At 35.9% G+C, this 19751-nt stretch overlaps 1 protein-coding gene and 1 long non-coding RNA gene across 3 annotated transcripts; one reads left to right on the forward strand and one right to left on the reverse strand.

Moving 5' to 3' along the window:
- The first annotated feature begins 5276 nt into the window (after window positions 1-5276).
- On the forward strand, window positions 5277-12647 carry LOC105060488 (glucose-1-phosphate adenylyltransferase small subunit, chloroplastic/amyloplastic). 2 transcript variants are annotated; one of them, XM_073246884.1, is made up of 9 exons: window positions 5277-5648; window positions 8077-8373; window positions 9791-10060; window positions 10191-10370; window positions 11023-11126; window positions 11225-11336; window positions 11812-11910; window positions 12054-12223; window positions 12398-12647. In XM_073246884.1, exons 1-9 carry the CDS (start codon window positions 5352-5354, stop codon window positions 12474-12476), a joined length of 1608 nt encoding a protein of 535 aa, XP_073102985.1. In that variant the 5' UTR covers window positions 5277-5351; the 3' UTR covers window positions 12477-12647. The 2 variants fall into 2 exon arrangements, with proteins under 2 accessions (XP_073102985.1, XP_010942522.1); XM_010944220.4 differs by having other exon boundaries at window positions 5278-5648; window positions 12054-12173.
- Window positions 12648-12955: 308 nt separating this feature from the next.
- Window positions 12956-14481, reverse strand: LOC105060489 (uncharacterized). Its single transcript, XR_834439.3, has 2 exons — window positions 14147-14481; window positions 12956-13252 (listed from the first exon to the last, which is right to left on the reverse strand). It is a non-coding gene; the product is annotated as an uncharacterized lncRNA (long non-coding RNA).
- Window positions 14482-19751: the final 5270 nt, after the last annotated feature.

Below are 19751 nucleotides of genomic sequence, written 5' to 3' on the forward strand. Positions count from 1 at the left end.
GGCTGTCTCAGGCATGAGCTCCTGGCCGGTTGATCCACCTGTAAGCCAGTGGGGGCTGTCCCAGGCATAAGCTCCTGGCGGGCTGTTCCACATGACAAGACTAGTCCATACCATATATCTCTTTTTTTTTATTTAATCATTATGTGTTGATTTCATCAATTCAATTCCGACTTGCATTATGATCAATTCAGATATGTCATATCCATATAATCATGCCATCAATCTCTGATACATATATATTGACATAACATATTCATGCTCAAAATCAAATAACAGTATCTCAGGTATAATAAATTTATCGATCTCAAATCCGACGATGCAAAACCAATAATGCAAGACCAATAGTAAAATAGCATATTTATAATGGTGATCATGTACAGGGATTCTTACCTTTATCGGTGACTGACCCAAGCACAGAAATCAATGTTCTTCTTTGATTTATGAATGTCTTTAACAAAATATTCCACTCGATATCATTTGCAGACAATCATCTCTTCGTAATCCTGATCAAATATAAAGATCATATATGGAGAAAATTATCGATAATCGATCTTAATAACACAGATCGAGGACCTCTCTTAGGATTAACCAAAATTAGGATTTATCTAAGTATCTGGATCCTCCACTGATCCATAAGATTTTTAGAGAGAGAAAATCCATGAAGAGAGAGAAAATTTTAGAGAGAGAAAGTAGAGAGAAAGTGAAGAGAGAAACCTTCGTATCCTTTCGATGAGGTAATCATGATCGAGATCATCAGAGATCCTATCAGGGTGACTCAATATGAATTAAATGTTATAAATTTCGAATAGGATCGGACTGAGATCAGATCTACTGCATGAATTTCGGAGCAATCTCAATTCATCATATTTTTAATTCAAATATATCCTAGGGTCTGTGATGCAATCAGAGAGAGAGTAGAAAGATTCTAGAGAGATAAAATCCACAAAAAGAGAGAAAGATCTAGAGAGAGAAAATAGAGAGAGAGAATCTAGAGAGAAAAACTGGAGAGAGAAGGTAGAGAGAGGAGAGAGAGAAAATTTTTCTCTCTTTTTGTTGTTTTTATTTTATTTTATTTTTATTTTTCCCTTTCTCTTTTTTTTTTTTTTTCCTTTTTCTTTTCTTTTTCTTTTTCTTTTTCTTTTTTCTTTTCTTTTCTTCTTCTTCTTCCTTTCTTCTCTTCCCGCGGGTTTCTTTTGGGCTGAAACAGGGGATGCGATCCCCCCTTCTTTTCCATCCAAATCCCCCACGGGATCTTGTCAAAACGACTGGAGGGGAGATCTAGCTGAGGCGGCGCAACCGTGACACTCGGTCCGGGTGCTCACCGGCGGCGAACGGCGTCTGAAAACACACACACGGACGGCCAAAACAGAGGTTTCAAAATCTCGAAGTTTTTCTAAAAAAAAACAGCAATAAATCGGTAGAAATTCTGATTTATAATCAAAAGAAATTGAAGAAAGGAGTCTTTGATTCATTACCTTGCTCTTTGTGGTATTTTTGGGCCACTAAATCGCCGGCCAAAACCTTCAATCCGAGAATAAGAAAAATCGGGAGAAAGAGAGATTTTAGGGTGATTCACAAAGGAGGAGGCGAGGGGCTTGGGTTTTATAGAGGAAGAATCCATTTTTTACTCGGATTCCCCTCTCCTTTTCACGATGGGAAGAAGACTCTCAACGGGAGTCTTCTTCCTCCCGATATCCTCTATTTTCTCCTTTTTTTTTTTTTTTTTATGTGGGCTGTGGCTGATTTTGGACCGGGGTGTTACACTAACATATGCAACCAATACTGTGTCTCCAATCATTATTGAACCATGTAGCCACAAAAATGTGAAGGTGCATGTATATACATTTTCACCTTTGGCAAATTTGAAAATTCTATCCACAGTTGTACAACAGAAACTGACATTAAAAAAATTAGATAATTATTTAAATTTATCCTATGAAAATTAAGATCCAATAAAATCCAGCTACATTTTGAATTACATATCATCTACATCATAAATGCTATCGTAATATGTAATCACCATATGGATAGATGAGGAAGTGGATATTTGGCCTAAGGATTGTGTTCTTTAATAAAAAGCTTAAAAGGAAATAGTTTTTCTTCTTTTTGACTTTGGAAAAAAAAAATTGCTTTTCACTATGATAGGCTGATGGGGAGGAGGACTGGATCTAGGATGAAGCATTTGGGGTGGGATACTAATAGAGAGTGTTAGAGCAAGATGGATCTCTATTCTCGATTTAAGATGGATTGATAGGTTCTTCATTACAAATATTTTTGGGTTAGCCAAGATATTTAAGATAAGAATGAAAATCTCTATTAAATATGTATTGAGAAGCATCCATAGAGGGCTATAAAAAATTGCATCATGCATCTTTAAGTGTGTGTGTGTGTGTGTATATATATATATATATATATATATATATATATATATATATATATATGTGCACACTGGAGTCCCTCATCGATAATCCGAAGTCGAGGTGTCATATGAAGAAAGATATTAAACAAAAAAATGCTTATTTTTAAAATTGAGACAGTTTATCAATATATATTTTATTTTATTTTTTGCTGCTCATTCTAATCATTTATTTTGTTAAATCTGATTTGCAACATAGATAAAGGCTTCTATGTTGGTAGAACTTCTATTGGACATTTGTATCCACAATATTTTTATCAAATATCATAGTACCCTTTAATTATCCTGAGGATTATATTTTACTATATTTATTAAAAATAATAAAATTTTAATAAAAATGATAAAGTTAAATACTAATAATAAAAATAGTAATACTATGTAATAAATAATAATAAAAATTAAATACTAATGATAGGATCAATAGTATTTTAATAAAAATAATATATTTTAGTAATAATAATATATTTTTCTTAAAAATATTTTGTAAGATTAATAAATTTTAATAATATATTAATAAAATTATATATTATTAATTATTAATAAAATATATTATTTAAAAAAAATAAATAATTAAAAAAATATTTGTGGATCATATATTTTTAAATAAAAGATATCTCACATATTGCATGGGGTTATATGCTAGTATAATAATATAATATTATGTGCTTAAAAGTCCAAAGATATTGAAAATAAAACTTAGAAAATTCTATCATCTATATTACCATCCGAAAGCACTTCACTTGTTTACGTATTATATTAGGCAATATCAAAATAACATATTATAAATAAGGCTGAGTATGAGTTGGATTCAGTCGAATTGAGAGAAAAATTTCATCCGATTAAATTCAATCGGATTGAAGAAAATACAACGCGCCGACGATCGTTTATCATGTATAAATTGTTTGAAACCAAAATAAATGGTTTGTAGCAGATTTGAATATGTCGTGCCGGTTTGGCCTTCAAAGTTGATCCAATATTGATTTTAAGTCTAATATTGACCTACTTAAATTTATTTATTTATTTACTAATTTAATGTAAAAAATATCTAAACTATATAAATTATAAATTTTGAATTTATTTTTAAATCTATATAAAATAAAATAGTAAAAAGAAAGATTTATTCATTTGAAGGTAATTACATTTGAGAGTTTTCACTTTATAATTATCTCAAATTGACGTGCTTCCATCAATAGTTTAATATTAATATTTTTATGTATCTAAATATATAATATGATATTTTTTAAAATAAAATATTAAAATCTAAATGGTGCCGTCTCAAAATGAAAATGAGCTTGTGGAATACTATATCGATTGAGATCGATTGCATATAGATTAAAAAATATAAGAATCAAATTCGATCGTAGATAATTAACTTTTTATAAATTTTAATTTAATTTTATTCGATTTATATTTTTTAATTGATCAAAATTAATATTGATTGGGTTAGATATAATAATTTTTTTTTTAATTTTAATTATTTGCTCAACCTACGAGAGTGGAGACGGATCTCTTAAAAGTTTCCAAAGCATGTCGGTTATGTGAAGACATGCACCAGTTCAGACAACGTGGTCACATTTAACATGACTTTGTAAAGCTCCAGAAATTTGACACGTAGGCTCAAAAAGCTTACCCAACTTTGGAAATATTAGGTGTCCATATCTTCCGTATTCGTTCCAGCCAAACACGAGTGGGCCCCACGCCACGTGAACCTATCCCCAAAATCTCGCATTCGCGGTTTCATGGGTTGACGCGTGGCACCCGTCTCTCGATGCATGGAGGGCGAGTTCCAAGAATCACGTGACCCTAGGAAGTAGCTTAGATCCGATTTCATGCTTCTAACGGCCAAGATAATATTTATTAAACTCTTATAGCTGGTCACGTCGTAAGAGATGGGGAATTCGAATAAAGAATTTGTAAGGTTGGAAACCGGAGATACTGAATCGTTTACTTCAAATATCCTTGTACGTCCGCTGCCAGGAAATAAACAGAGCGAAAGTTCTAAGATATCCCTAACATTTGCAACTTAAATAAACATCAATCTAATAGATGGAGATCGTGTGATAAACAATGGTTATAAGCTCGATATACATTGTTAGTTCACTTATTTAGCTTTTTTAGATCCGATTGAATGACTATAAAAGAGTAATTACATATCTAGGGTCCACGTTAAAAAATGAATGGATGAACTCTAAAAAAGAATTATATTATTATAAATAAACTTCCCTATTTTCAATTACATTTGCATAAAAAATAATATTATTAACATCCCATGAGAGGCGTGATCTTAAGGTGACCATAACATAAAACAGAAAGGTTGAATATAGATTGGAACTAAATGCTTTTTCTATAGAATATATATATATTTGTATCAATTGAAAAAAGATAGAATATATGGCATTAAACTTCGTTAGCTCCTCTACTTTTATGAAAAAACGAAGATTCCTTTTCCAATACACACATATATTCAACTATTCTAATTAGGTATACTGGTCTCCAATATACTATTTTTCAAATTACAAAATTATTGGCTGCTAATTTTTGTGAGTTAAGGCTATTTGAATTCTTATTGATTTTATAAAACATGTTTAAACGTGTTACCTAAGCTTGATTTGTTTTGAGATTGGACAAATATGTTCATTGAGGTGACTTAAGCAACTAAGTAGTAATTATCAAAGATGCAGATAGAAGTATTTTGATGGGATCTATATTGGCTAATAAATAATTTGTAAAGTCAAATTCCAAATGTAGAGGAGGAAAAAAAAAAAAAAAAAAGGTGTTTTAGTAATTTAGGTTATTATGAGTGGCATTTAGGAGAGTGAGGAGAGCTATATCTTGTATCGTGATCCTACCGGAATTCGAGTGGCCTTCCCTGCTCCTCTCTACAAGTAACGGAACTTCCCCCACGCACACTCTCTCTGTTCGAGAGGTCACTCGCATGGCGATGGCTGCGATGGGGATCTCGCGAATCCCGCTTTCCCAAACCCTAATCCCTTCGACCTCTCCCTCTCCATCTTCCGATCGGGTCTCCAATGATCCACCGCGGTGCCTCAAATCTTCTTCGAACCGAGGCCTCTCCTCCTCTTTCCACTTCTCCGGCGAGGCACTCTTCTCAAAGGCCGTCCTTGGGCGCCGGAGAACGGCATCCGGGGGGAGGACGCCGGTTCTGGTTTCCCCCAAGGCTGTCTCGGACTCGAGGAGCTCGCAGACGTGTCTCGATCCTGACGCCAGTCGTGTAAGTTGGTTTTGTTTCACATAACCCTGGTGGTATTGGGGTTGCGGGATCTTGAATTCTGTGAGTTCTGTGTTTTGAATGCGTTCTTTAATCTTAGTTCGGAAATTACTCGACGTGGTGGAAATGCTGGCGTTAAAGCAAAAAAGATGGCCGTCGAATATTGATTTGACTGAAAAAGATAGCTTCTTTATAATTTGATTGGGTTATTACTGATTGTAGATTACTTCTTTCCGGCGGATAGGTTTTTGGAATGCATTACGTTCAGGTGTTCAATTGTCCATGAACGGTATATAGTTTTCGTTCTAGAAGCTAATGTAGTCAATGCTTGTGCAATAACTACCAAAGGATGGACGAAGCTGGAACTTCTGGATTATGCTGAAGTAACTATAAGCTCTCATTAGTGTTTATATTCTGCACTATTGTAAAGATATTGGTCCACCTCCACAGTGCATGAATTATACATTTAAACATTACTTAATTATGTTCCTAGAAAATTTTATTGATTACTGAAAAATCTATCCACCCTTTTCTGCTTTTAATTTTCAAGTTCTCATAAATCATAGAGTTTCTATAAAGCTCTACAGTTTTGAAGTGCATCTTTTTTTTTTTTTTGGTTCAATTGAAGTGCATCTTTTTGATGGGTTGTTGTCCAATAAAAAAAGTGCAGAAGTTTCTCGAGTAAGGTTGTCAACTACTCAACTAAATAATTCTGTCCTCCAAATCTTGACCTACATTCGAACAGGCTCAACTTTCAGTATGTTAATCAACCATTTTCCAACTCTAAAAGCATTATATATTTTTCAAGTTTGGAGAATCCATAAATGATCTGATCCGTTCTGAGATTTTTTTTTTTCCCTCCTGCTGTCTATTATTCTAGTTCAGATGGGCCTAAACCCCAATCAGACCTGATTTACGGTAGATCCTAAATAGCATTATGGCCCTTTTTAATTTTTTAATTCTTTATAATTATTTTTTAACCCAATATGTTGCTCATTGCAATTTTCAGGAACAGATCAAATCATACATCGGACAGACAAGTTGAAAGGGAAATACATAGTTACAATGTTATATCCCAAGAAAGATAAACCCCTCCTGATCTGCCTATTTTAAACATCAAAGCAATATCCTTCCCTTGAATCCCTCTATCTTGGCTCTTGTCAAGGTCATCAATTATGAGGAGCATTGTATGGTTTATAGTATGTAAAACTCCAAAACATGGCTTGATTATTTCTCTGTATGATGCCATGACATTCATTTGCCCAGCTCCAATGGGACTTCACAGGGCTTCTGAAATTTAGACCCAGTTCATATGATAAAGAACTGGTTCTAGCAAACTGGTGCCCGTAGACCAGTCTTACCCTGTCCAAAATTTAAATTCTTTGGGAACGTTCTTTGATCTAGCAGATCTTCCCGTTGTCATCTTACCATATTTGGATTGTCTTTCCATATTGACTGTGTAAATAACCATCATGAGAAGGCAGTAAATCTGCATCCATCACACCATTTTTCAAAATAGAAATTTAAAATCCATCCTTACTGATAAAATAAGAGCTGACTTTATTACTGCCGTCTTAGATGTATTTAATTTTTTATTTTGGTAAAGGGAAAAGTAACATACTTTATTAAAATAAAATAAGAGAGTACACAAAGCGGTGGGAGAAATATAAGGGAGAGGAAAGAAGAAGACAACAGAGGATAGAATAGAGGAAGGAGGAAGGGGAGGAAGGAGATGAAAAGGAAAGAACATTAAGAAGGAAGAAAAGCATGAAATACCGAGGAGCCCTCGTGCAGAGCAGCCAGCAAAACTGAGGTACAAAGACTAGTTTCTCAAGAAGTTAATATGGCTGCTGGCCTTAAGAGATGATTCTTGAGATCTGGAGAAGATCCTGCCATTCCTTTTTGGCCTTCTTATATAAATTAAAAGGAGAGATTTTTTTTGCGTTGGGGGTCTTCAATTTCATATTGGAGGACGTAAGAACCATACTAAGTTGGCATTCCTATCCCATGTGGGAGAGGTCTCGGGTTTGAATCCAGGCAGTGGCATCCCTATTGTATTTAAACCTGTATGGTAAAAATAAAATAAAAGGTTGGCGTGCCGTTGCTGGTGAATTGTGCAATCTTATATGTTTATGACTTGAGCTTGCTCATGGTTGAATGGAGTTAATGCTTAGTCCATGTAGCACAGCTGCTTCACTTGCCTTCATGAAGGAGCCATGTATGGATTGCTAAAGACTACACATGGGTTAATGGTTTCGTACTTGATTACATGCATGCATGTCCCATAGTCCTTAGATGGTTTTCATTGTCTCTATATACTGATGTGCTCATTCTGTTTGTGGATTGGCTTTATCTGCTTTTACTTGATGATAATTCATTAACTTGATCTCTGGAAAAGTGGAATGACTGTCCTGTGTCTTTCTCTCCGCAGAGTGTTTTGGGAATAATACTTGGTGGTGGAGCTGGAACCCGCCTGTACCCTCTAACAAAGAAGAGAGCCAAACCGGCAGTTCCTTTAGGAGCCAACTACAGGCTGATAGACATACCTGTCAGCAACTGCTTGAACAGTAATATTTCAAAGATCTATGTTTTGACGCAATTCAATTCTGCTTCGCTCAATCGCCACCTTTCACGAGCTTATGGAAGTAACATGGGTGGATACAAGAATGAGGGGTTCGTGGAAGTCCTTGCTGCTCAGCAGAGTCCAGAGAACCCAAACTGGTTTCAGGTTATTTGTTTGAATTATTCTTTTATTCTTATTTATATATGTGCTTATATTCAATATTTGTTTATATTTCTCTATATTCTTGATGAGCCAAATGCTGTTCATCCATGTTCAGGTTTCTGGACGATGGTGGATACTCATTTTTCTTTTGATAATATGTGTTTTTGTACTATTCAAGGATAGTGTTGAATTGTGGAATGTTATGGTGCATGTGTATATATGTTGTCTTCCCTGTAAATAATTCATCTTGCATTGGCTTTAAAAATTTCAAATGCTTTATATGTCAAGTATCTTGTGTTTTTTTTTTAAAAAAAAAAAAATTTATGATTGGCATAAAATATCCAATTCTTAGTATTTTTTTCTTAGATAGTTAAGAAAGGTTTTGATAATGAAATAATGATCACAAGTACAAAAATAGCCTTTGCTCCTCAAAATGGGAGAATTGTCAGAATTTTAAGGTAGCAAAGTCTCAACAAGTTCTCTTTCTAATGAAACCTTCTTTAAGCAAGTGGTGCCACCTAAGCAAGTTTGATTGATATGAATACATGCTACCCAAGAGGCAACAGTCTGAATTTCGTAAATGGAAGACATGATTTATGAGGGTTTAAACAACCCTGCTTATACATTGATGCTATGGGCATCACCTCCCTCCACGAACTTTCCTTGGAGAGAGACCCTGAACAACAAAATTCTGTCCCTCAAAACTAGTCTACATGATGCTTTATTCCAGCAGATTGAAGACCTGATTGTGAATATCAATATTTTATTTTTTAATGTAATGCTTGTAAGTTGGATGATCTTTGAATTCGTGGATCAAAAAACATCATAATCAAAAATCCCAGTTCTCCTTGTTTTTTCTTGATCTTGTACACAAAAGCAGTTGAGGATAATTGCAGACAAGGGCATGCCTGCAGAGTAAAGCTCATTAGGTGATTAACTGAGAGTGAGACTGGATGTTCCTTTTGTTTCTTCTTTGCTCAAACTCAGGTTAAGTTATAATAGAATGCTATCTGCTGTTTGGAGTGGATGTGGAGGATATTCTTGCCTGAAGCTGGTCCCTGATAAGATATACAGCTTTATAGATTTTAATATTGTGACTTGAAAGTTTGAAATTAATACCAGTACATAGATTTTAATATTGTGACTTGGAAGTTTGAAATTAAAACAAGTACTTGAACTAAAATTACAAAAGAAACTGGAAAAGAAATATTTAGAGCTTGCTAAATGACGTCCCTGAAAACCTGGTTATTTTGTATGAGTACAATTAATTACCAGTACATGAAAAATATCTATTACAGCTTTCTCGTACTAGGACAACCAACTAAGTTAGGGTCCTGTTAGGTTTCCAGATGATAGTAAAACAATTTTCTTAAGCCTCAATTATTCGTCCTTGCTGAATCTCTTATAATGGGATTTTCAGGGTACAGCTGATGCTGTAAGACAATATCTTTGGCTTTTTGAGGAGCACAACGTTATGGAGTTTCTTGTCCTTGCTGGAGATCATTTGTATCGCATGGACTATGAGAGGTTTATCCAGGCACACAGAGAAACAGATGCGGATATCACGGTGGCTGCACTTCCCATGGATGAAAGGCGTGCAACTGCTTTTGGCCTGATGAAGATTGATGAAGAAGGACGCATAATTGAATTCGCGGAGAAGCCAAAAGGGGAGAAGCTGAAAGCGATGAAGGTAGGGACTTTCCAAATAGCTTTGTGATGTTTGTAAGGCCATATATTTAAACCTTTGTCAAGGTTATAAACTTGCTACTTGATGCATGCTGCTTCTTAATGAAGTTATTTTCACCACCTCTATCATGCAGGTCGATACTACCATTTTAGGCCTTGATGAGAAAAGAGCAAAAGAGATGCCATATATTGCTAGCATGGGCATCTATGTGATCAGCAAAGACATAATGTTGCAGCTACTTCGGGAAAAGTTTCCAGGAGCTAATGATTTTGGAAGTGAAGTAATTCCTGGTGCTACCAATGTTGGAATGAGGGTATGCCTAATATTTTACAACCAAGTAATTTATCTTTTTTAACATACTCTTCTCCTGTGATTGAGAAGTTTGAAGTTATCAAAGCGACAAAGCACATTAGAAATGCCTTATACCAAAGCAGCATTGATTTAAAAAGTTGTAAAAATCTATTCATAATATTTGATGTGTTCTTTCAATTTCATAATCATTGGGGCATGACTGTAGCATCAACTGTAACTCTTTAGTGGAAGTTATCTATAGGTAAGTGCCAAGTTCTTGATGCATGCACCTGAACGAATGTAGATGGTTGTTATATGATTTACTTACGACTCCAAAGATCCTCCATAGAAAGAAATGTCTTTGCTGCACACCATAAAGCGATGTTGTGATGGATTTAATCAAGGTTTGCCATCTCGGCATCGGAACCCGTACAAGTATCATCTTATTATAGTGTTGGTATGTGGTATAGTATGAGATGGAGAGACGTACTGAATGTTGATATGATACAAGTTTGTGTACCAATTTGGTACTAGTACAGAATGGACTAATATGGCAAACCTTATTTCATTGTATTGAGATTCTCACATATCATATTACAGAAAGAAATGACAATAGTTTCATAATTTCAATTGTTTACTTGTAATAATTTTACAAATACCTTGTGAAATTATAGGTGCAAGCATACTTGTATGATGGCTATTGGGAGGACATTGGGACCATTGAGGCATTTTATAATGCAAATCTGGGAATAACTAAGAAGCCAGTACCAGATTTCAGGTATGTTGCTTAGAAGGATGACAGGTCATTTTTATTTTGAAAAAAAGGTTACTTTCACAGCTAATGTAGGAATGATTAATGGTGAGCTGTATGTGCAGCTTTTATGATCGTTCATCTCCAATTTACACACAAGCTCGATATTTACCACCTTCCAAAATGCTTGATGCTGATGTTACAGATAGTGTTATTGGTGAGGGATGTGTAATTAAAGTAAGTTATTATTATTATTTTTAAACTTGCTATTTGCTTCTCTATGTGGTTGAACTTGTCTTATATATAAGAAGAATGAAAACTTTTGGTATATCCGCAGGTCTCTTTCCCCATCTATGAAACTGGCAATACTATTAGAACACTTGATTTTTTACCTTTTCTCATATTTAGAGTCTGTATCTTCATCTCTTATTACATGGAAGTGCTGGAGATTCAAACAACCTGATGTTTTCAGTGTTTATTGTAAGACTGCAGGTCTAGTTGACAGATATATTCTTAATGAGCATCATTACGTATTTATGTACACATCTGCTGCTCTATTTTCTGGGTTTGCCTGCAAATAACCTGTCAAAAAATGGCTTCTTCTGTGATTTTCACTCTCTTTGCATAAGATTCCTTCGTAGGCTAGTGATTTTGACCAAAGATGATATTCTTAATAAACATTTTTTATATTCTTTTCCTTCTTTATTTGCAGAACTGCAAGATTCACCATTCTGTAGTTGGGCTTCGTTCTTGTATTTCTGAAGGTGCAGTCATAGAAGACTCATTACTGATGGGAGCAGATTATTATGAGGTAATTTTGCATGTGAAAATATGAAAACCGAGCAAGTTACCTATTATTGAATGATATCCAGAAATATAAATGTTTTATCAGCTTCTCATCTTTGATTAGAGTTATTCAACCTTAATCACGTGTATCATGTGTCATGCTGCCAGACGGATCAAGAGAAGAGGTTCCTAGCTGCAAAAGGTAGCGTTCCAATTGGCATCGGAAAGAATTCTCACATCAAAAGAGCCATCATAGACAAGAATGCTCGCATTGGAGAAAATGTCAAGGTGGACCTGCTACGCTTACCTTCACTAGATTTTCTTCATTTTTCATATTTGTAAGTTTGAAAATAATGAATTGAGGATTTATTAATATTCTCATTGAAAGACGCCACATTTGCATGTAACATTTGGTATGCAGCCAAATATATGCACATCATTCATGGATGTAAATTTGGCTTCATAAGTAGGTATTTTATGTGCACCCTTCTAACAGCTGATTGCTATTCCAGATCATCAACGGCAATGATGTGCAAGAAGCAGCAAGGGAGACCGATGGATACTTCATCAAGAGCGGTATCGTCACCATAATTAAAGATGCTTTGATCCCGAGTGGAACTGTCATATAAAACCTCAAGGCATCGAGCGATGTGTGCAATTTCAAGCGATTATTTTTCTTGCACTGCAAGTGAAATGCTTTGGCGAAAGGACAGCCTTATTGAGGACATTTTCTGTATAAAAGCAAATAATTTTTCCTTGCCATTTTTGTCTTTGATCAGGTTTCTGGTCTGTCTCAATATCTGCTTTCTCGCTGTTAACTGCAAAGTTTCTATGATGTCTAGGGAATTTTATGAGTAGTCATGATTTATTAAATATGTTGACATTAACCTGTGAGTCAAATATATTTAGATGATCACCATCTAATGGCACTCACCCACCACTGGTGATAACGAGATTAAAGCAGCCTCAGAATTTGGAGCCCCCAACACCCAGCCCCGACTGAAAAAAAAAAGAACAGAGAAAAATTTCCCCTCCCACGATTCTTTACAAAACATGTGCACACAAGAGAATCATCAAGAAGATGGGCATGATTTTTATTTTATTTTATTTTATTTGTTTCGGACCTCTTGGTTGGATTGTGGTGCTCGGAAGCAAGTTACATAAGATAAATCTCCTGGATCCTATCAAACATTCACCCAACTGAAGTTGCAGTCGATCGTTTACTGCTGGACCAGCCAATCTGTTGTGCCATTCTATTCTCTAGTGATGGACCTCAGGATGTTGGTTTGGTATAGGAGATGGAACACTACCAGGGTAGTAGCGATGCAATTTTCTGACACCCGCTAGTAATTTGAGCCCGCCGTGTCCTGCAAAGCATAAGATAAAACCTTAGCTGTAAGAAAACGAGGCAACAAGGTTTGTGAAAGAATTTGAATTCCTGATAAAATAACCCAGAAATGTTACTCAACCGTCTTCCACCACTCCATTCTCATTGCTTCACTATGTTGCACAATTCACTGTGCAAATAGCAATAGAAGAAGGTAGTCCTCTCTCTCAGAAGCACACTAATTAAAAGTTTTGAACCTGTCTTCCCCAAGGACAAAGTCACAACCATAACTTATCTTTTAAATCTCAACTACAAGTTCCAACTTTGTGGAGCTTTACAACAAGAATGCTTCCCTTCCAACAGTGGCAATGGTGGACTAGTGCTAGCAGCAGCCTTCAATACCTATGAATAACAAGAAGGTACTATCGAATTTTGAAGTTTACTGGTTCATGCATAAATTGGCCACAGAATAGACACTTATGAATAACAAGATTAATTGTTAGAACTAAATTAACTTTTTTTTATGTCAAAGTAAAAAAAAAAAAAAGAGTGGACAAACTTCATGCATCTGTGGCACAACTAAGAATTTGGGTACTCTTCTTCTATAGAATCTGTCTATCGTTTAGCTGCTTCAATTGTTGTTTGACCACCCAAGGCAATTATCTTCTAATTAAGTGCGCAATCTCTGCTTCATATAGGTAATCACACGCTACATACAACTTCAATTTCCTTGCCTAGTAGGTGCCGACGTAAAAGGGATGCATTCTCAACTTCTCTTTCTTTCCTCACACAAGAATTAAGAAGATTATTGGGAGAGATTAACGATAAAATATAAGAAAGAGATCATGTAACGCTATCCAAGGTGCTTTCTAAAAATTTTTTAGCGAGGGAAACTTCATAGTGAAAACAATTAGAAGGAAGAGTTACTCTGTACCATGGACGGTAAGGTGGGGCATGGCTCTTGAATCAGCTCCAACCGAACAAGCAAGAAGCACCAAAAGGAACAACACCATGTAACCACTTCTCTTATCCATTCCGCTGTCTGATGCTCTTCCTCTCCTTGCCCTTCATCTTATATAGAGGAAGCTTCTAAATCTTTGGTTTGAAACTTCCACACGCGTTTGACAGATTCTTTCAGGATGAGTTTACCAAAAGCGTGTGAACAGATATATTTCACAATATTCAAAGCAACTATGATTACTGTCAGGCCAATCAGGCAGTAGACCAGACATGATTTTGATATATATATATATATATATATATGAAAGGAACGACGCTGCATCCGGCATCCATTGCAACTTGTTCTGCTTGCTAATATATGGGAGTTCAGTTTTTGAGACTATTGCTTTGTTTTATGTTTGCTTTCCCCCATCCCTCCCCACCCCCCATGCCCCCACCAAAAAAAAAAAAGAAAATTCTCATGCTTGATTAGAACAAAATTACAAAAATTCTCTGCCTACAATTCAATTGCTTTCCATGTTGAATGACTTGCAGTCATAATTGATGACAGCAGATTTCCTGGGCTTCAAAGTTTAGCTTAGAACATCCCGAGTCATGAGTCAGATGTGTTATGCAGGTTTCTTGGGATTCAAAGTCAAGCATAGAACATCTCAAGTCATGGGTCAGATGATGCGATGGTCCACGGAATCTGTGGATCCGGTTTCAAGCAATTTGTGATATTCTAGGTTGAGAAGATGAGAAATGCTTTTGCTTGGATCATGCAACACCATTGTTTTATACAAGAAGAAATTTTTGGATAAATTCAATCTATCACATCTACGGTAGATAAAGTCAATGAAAAAAATGCTATATCAATATTTGAAATCGAAAAAATCTGTAATCATTTCAACGAACGGCTGCTTAGCCATTGCTATTGTGGTGCTTGATTATAGATTTTTTCAATTCAAAATATTAATGTGATATTTTTTCATTAGTTTCATCTACGATACAAGTGGTAGACTAAGGAGATGTTTGGTTCGCGATCGGAATTGGAAACAGAATGAGCATCGGAATGGATTAGAATTGAAATTGGAATGGCCTCATCCCTCGAAGCATTTGGTTCATGATCGGAATCAGAACCGGAATGAATGATTCCCATTGCTGTTGCTTGGTTCATACAAAAATAAGAATCGGAGTCAACTCAAATTTTTATTTTTATTCATAATTAAAATTTTTAAAAAATAATTATTTTAAAAATTGACATTAAATAAAAAATAAATATAATAATAAGAGATGAAATATTTTATGAAATAAAATATAAAATATAAATAATTTTATGAAAAATAGAAAAGAAAGTGAAAGAGAAAAAAAAGAAAAAAAAAAGAAGAGAGGCGAAAGAAGGAAGGCATGCGCCCCCCCCACCCCGCGCTTTTTCTTCTCCACCACAAACCTCCCCCTCCTCCCACGACTACGTCGCATCTACTGTCCGCACCGTATCCGGCTCCGTGTAACCACCAAACCCCCTCTCCTCCATCTCCCGGCTCCACATGACCATCAAACCCTAACCCCACCGCCTTCCTCCTATCCAAACCCCTCACCTCGACCCCGTCTCTACTCCACCTCCCCCATTGCCTTTCCCCTCCCAACTTCCTCCACCTCCGTCTCTCCCCGCCCTCCAAATCCCTCATCATCTCATCCTTCCTCACCCCTCCCGCGCCGCCATCCCCCACCCTCCTCTCCGACTCCACCCGCACCCTTTTCTCCCTACTCGCCCCCGCTCTCTTCGTCTCCAAACTCATCTTATACCTTCACGTCCGTATCGCCGCCGCTGCTGTCCGGGCAGCCCCATCCATGTTGGAGCTCACGGAGATCCAGAACCTTCAGGGAAGCCTCGCTTGTGCTGTGGGGCCTCTCTTCTTCGCCGACGGATGACCTTTTTTTTTTTTTTTTTTTTATCCCATTCCACCAGAATGAAATTTTGACTCCATTGAGGTGAGTTCGGATTTGCTTATGGAAGGAATGGATCATTTTCATTCCTTCTGGAATGGGAATCGGAATGGAACTCCCCCCAACTAAACAGTTGGAATGAGAGTCATCCATTCCGATTTTCATTCCAGAATTTAATTATCCCAACCAAACACTTCCTTAGATGATCACCATCGGATGGCATTCACCCACCACCGGTGATCATGAGATTAAAGCATCCTCAGAACTTGGAGCCCCCACTCCCAGCCCCAACTAAAAGAGAAAAACAGAGAGAAAAATCCCCCCCACCCCCCGTGATTGTTAACAAAACATGCATGCAGAAGATCAGAATCATCAATAAAAATGGGCATGACTTGGTCCACAATCCTCGACAATGTCAACATTCAGCAGTTGCCTGGGAGTATCTACGAGGTTTGGCAGCGGGCTTCTGGTGTATTTTGGAAGGAAAGGAGCAATAGAGTCTTTCAAGTTGGAAGCATATTCTCGGGCGGTTGTTAGTCATCGCGTCGCATTGTTACTCTGCGACTGGACCTCCTCATCTCAAAACTGTGCAATATCAGTCATTAGGCACCATCTCCCGAGTCTTTGCCGCAGCACTCTTCCTGTAAACAGTCGAGCGGAATTACATGGCAGGCATTGGTGAACCAGGCGGGTTGCCAGAAATCAAGAAGGTCGGGAATCGAGTATGATGTAGTAAACACTGTTTCCTGGGTCGTTAGTTTGCTGCACACACAAGTTGGGTTTAGAATTGCATAATACGTAAATGATGGGTTGGTATACTTTGTCGTCAGCCAAATATTTTCACTGGAAGCTGGTGGGGAATGTGCCTGCACCATGGCTTTTTTTCTGTATTATGATACCATACTACATAATATAAATCACGGTGGAAGCCTCTTACTTCCTCCGTTTTCTTCAAAAAAAAAAAAAAAGAAAAAGGGCATGGTTCTTATTTTATCTCATGTTATTTGTTTTGGACCTCTTGGTTGCATTGTAGTGCCAGGAGGCAAGTTACATTGGATAAATCTTCTGGATCCTATCAAACATTCACCGAATTGATGCTGCGGTTGATCGCTTACTGCTGGACCGGCCAATCTGTGCCATTTTATTCTCTAGTCTTGGGTGTTAGGACTAGGGTTTCCCATAGGAGAAGGTGGAACATTGCGGGTGTCGTAGCGATGGAGTTTTCTTCCCACTACTAATTTGAGCCCACCGTGTCCTGAAAACCATGGCACAAAATTGACATTAACCGTATGAACTGAATTTGAATTCCTGATAAAATCACCCAGAAATGTCGTTCAACCGTCTTCCACCGGTGCAAATAACAATATAACACACCAGCTGAATGATTTTTTTTTCTTTTTTTTAAACTTACATCCTGATGCTTTTTGTTCCTGATGTATATAAGAAGGCAGTCCTCTCACTCAGAAGCAAACTAATTTAAAAGTTTTGAACCTGTCTTCCCAAGGACAAAGTCACAACGATAACTTTTCTTTCAAATCTCAACACTACAACAAAAATTACTTGGGGCATGGTGGCGTTGGACCTTTTCTTTTAAATCTCAACACTACAACCATAACTTTTCTTTTGAACCGTAGAGTGTGTAATATGAACTTATCTTCAAGCCTTGGAGGACCTAATGGCGTTGGTATCATGGTGGCCATGGTGAGAAAAGGTGGAAATGGTCAAATCAAATATAGAAGAAGGGATGGAAGATAGGATAATACAATCTCCCGCCAATTTTTCTCCCGGTTTCCATCATCATACTCCTCATTTGCGGTAGGATGAAGCCTTAAAATGTCAAGCCAAACTTGTGTTCCTGCCATATAGTTAGTTAACTGCTTCATGTAATCTTACGTGGAATGCAAATTGATTTGAAGGGAACCGGCTTGCAATGCAGTTTGCACTCACGTAACGAGACAAGCGAATTAGTTCTTTGCTCAACGCTTCCTTCTTTTCTTAATAAAATTAAAATTGGATCGGCTATATACTAGTATATCTGTATCTATATTTATTTTATCTGACGAATATAAATATGGATACGGATATTATTCAGATAAAAAAATTCAACTCCATATTTCTTTTAAACGGATACGGATACAATTCGGATACTGGAAGAATGAATATAATTACGGATATAATTTAGATAATTAAATTTTATAACTACAAAATCAAAAATATTACTAAATATTTGATAAATCAATTTAACAATATATTTATATGTTGTATATTTTTTTTAAAAAAATTAATAGGTGACATATAAAATTATATAAGATTACATATAGATTCAGATATTCAGATATGGATTGGATGGTTGTTTATCCATATGCATATTCATTTTTTTTTTACGGACATAGATACGAATATAGATATTAGTCGGATCCTGAAATTTTTATCCATATCCAGATTGATCGAATATAAAAATAGATACGGACGGATAATATCCATACCACTTTCACCCCTACTTCTAACTTCATTTTAATATATTGATTATTTATCTTTTATAGCCATAATAATTCAAAACATTTATGATTTTTTTTTTTTGTATCTCTAATAAATTATGATTTTAAATTATACTAGCAACGAACACGTGCAATGCATATTTAAATAAATAAAAATCAGAGTTCAAAAAATAAAAAAGAAATATGGACTAGAGAAAGGGCATCTATATTTTTATTTATTTTAAATTTCAAAAAATGTCCATTGTGTTGGGGATGTGAATAAGAGATAAAATAAGTTGTTTTTTGAAAAAATAGGGACTAGCTAGTTTAGGATGTCTAGGAGAAACTATGTACATGACAAAAATTGGGATTAATGAACTAAAAAGGATGCATATGGATTACAGTATTTTTTTTTAAGATATTCATAAATAGAGGAGGCAAGAATGTTGTGGCTAACCACAAAATTTGATCGATGAAATCTAAAAGCGCGTATACTTTTCTTAATAAAACAAAACCAACAAATGCAAATTTCTCATCCTAACTTAACCCATTAACATTTAAGCCCAAATTCTATTGGTGCAAAATACATGTGAACTTTCAACTTATTCTACAAAATCTAAAATACTTGCTGTCACCCTTCAAGCCATAAATATTCTAGTGGTGCATTGCCCAACTTAGAATATTTGATTGCTAAGCAAAGAGATATGACCATGGGATAAACCCCAATGCACCCAAAAAGAAAAAGAAAGGGTATTTTAGAATTTTGAAGTTTACTTGTTCGTGAATAAATTGGCCACAAAATGGTGACTCATCAATATATGATTAATGGTGAGAATTGCATTGACATTTTTCAGTCAAGGCAAAAAAAAAGGGTTATCTTGTTCTTTGGAAATAACTACTGGCTGATAGACAACATGCAGATCATGACCATTGGCCAATTTTGTGTTTTGAGTTGACAAATTATATGCATGCGTGTCATCACTAGGAATTTAGGTACTCTTTTTTTATGGAATCTGTTGATCCTTTGGCTGCTCCATTTGTTGTTTGACTACGCAATGCAATTATTTTCTTATTACATGCACAGCTTTGCTTAATATAGATAAATCACACACTTCATACAACTTCAATTTAGTTGCCTAGTAGGTGCGCAAGTAAAAGGGATGCATCCTCAGTTTT

The sequence above is a fragment of the Elaeis guineensis genome, chromosome 1 (assembly GCF_000442705.2).
Source record: "Elaeis guineensis isolate ETL-2024a chromosome 1, EG11, whole genome shotgun sequence".
Taxonomy (NCBI): Eukaryota; Viridiplantae; Streptophyta; class Magnoliopsida; order Arecales; family Arecaceae; genus Elaeis; species Elaeis guineensis.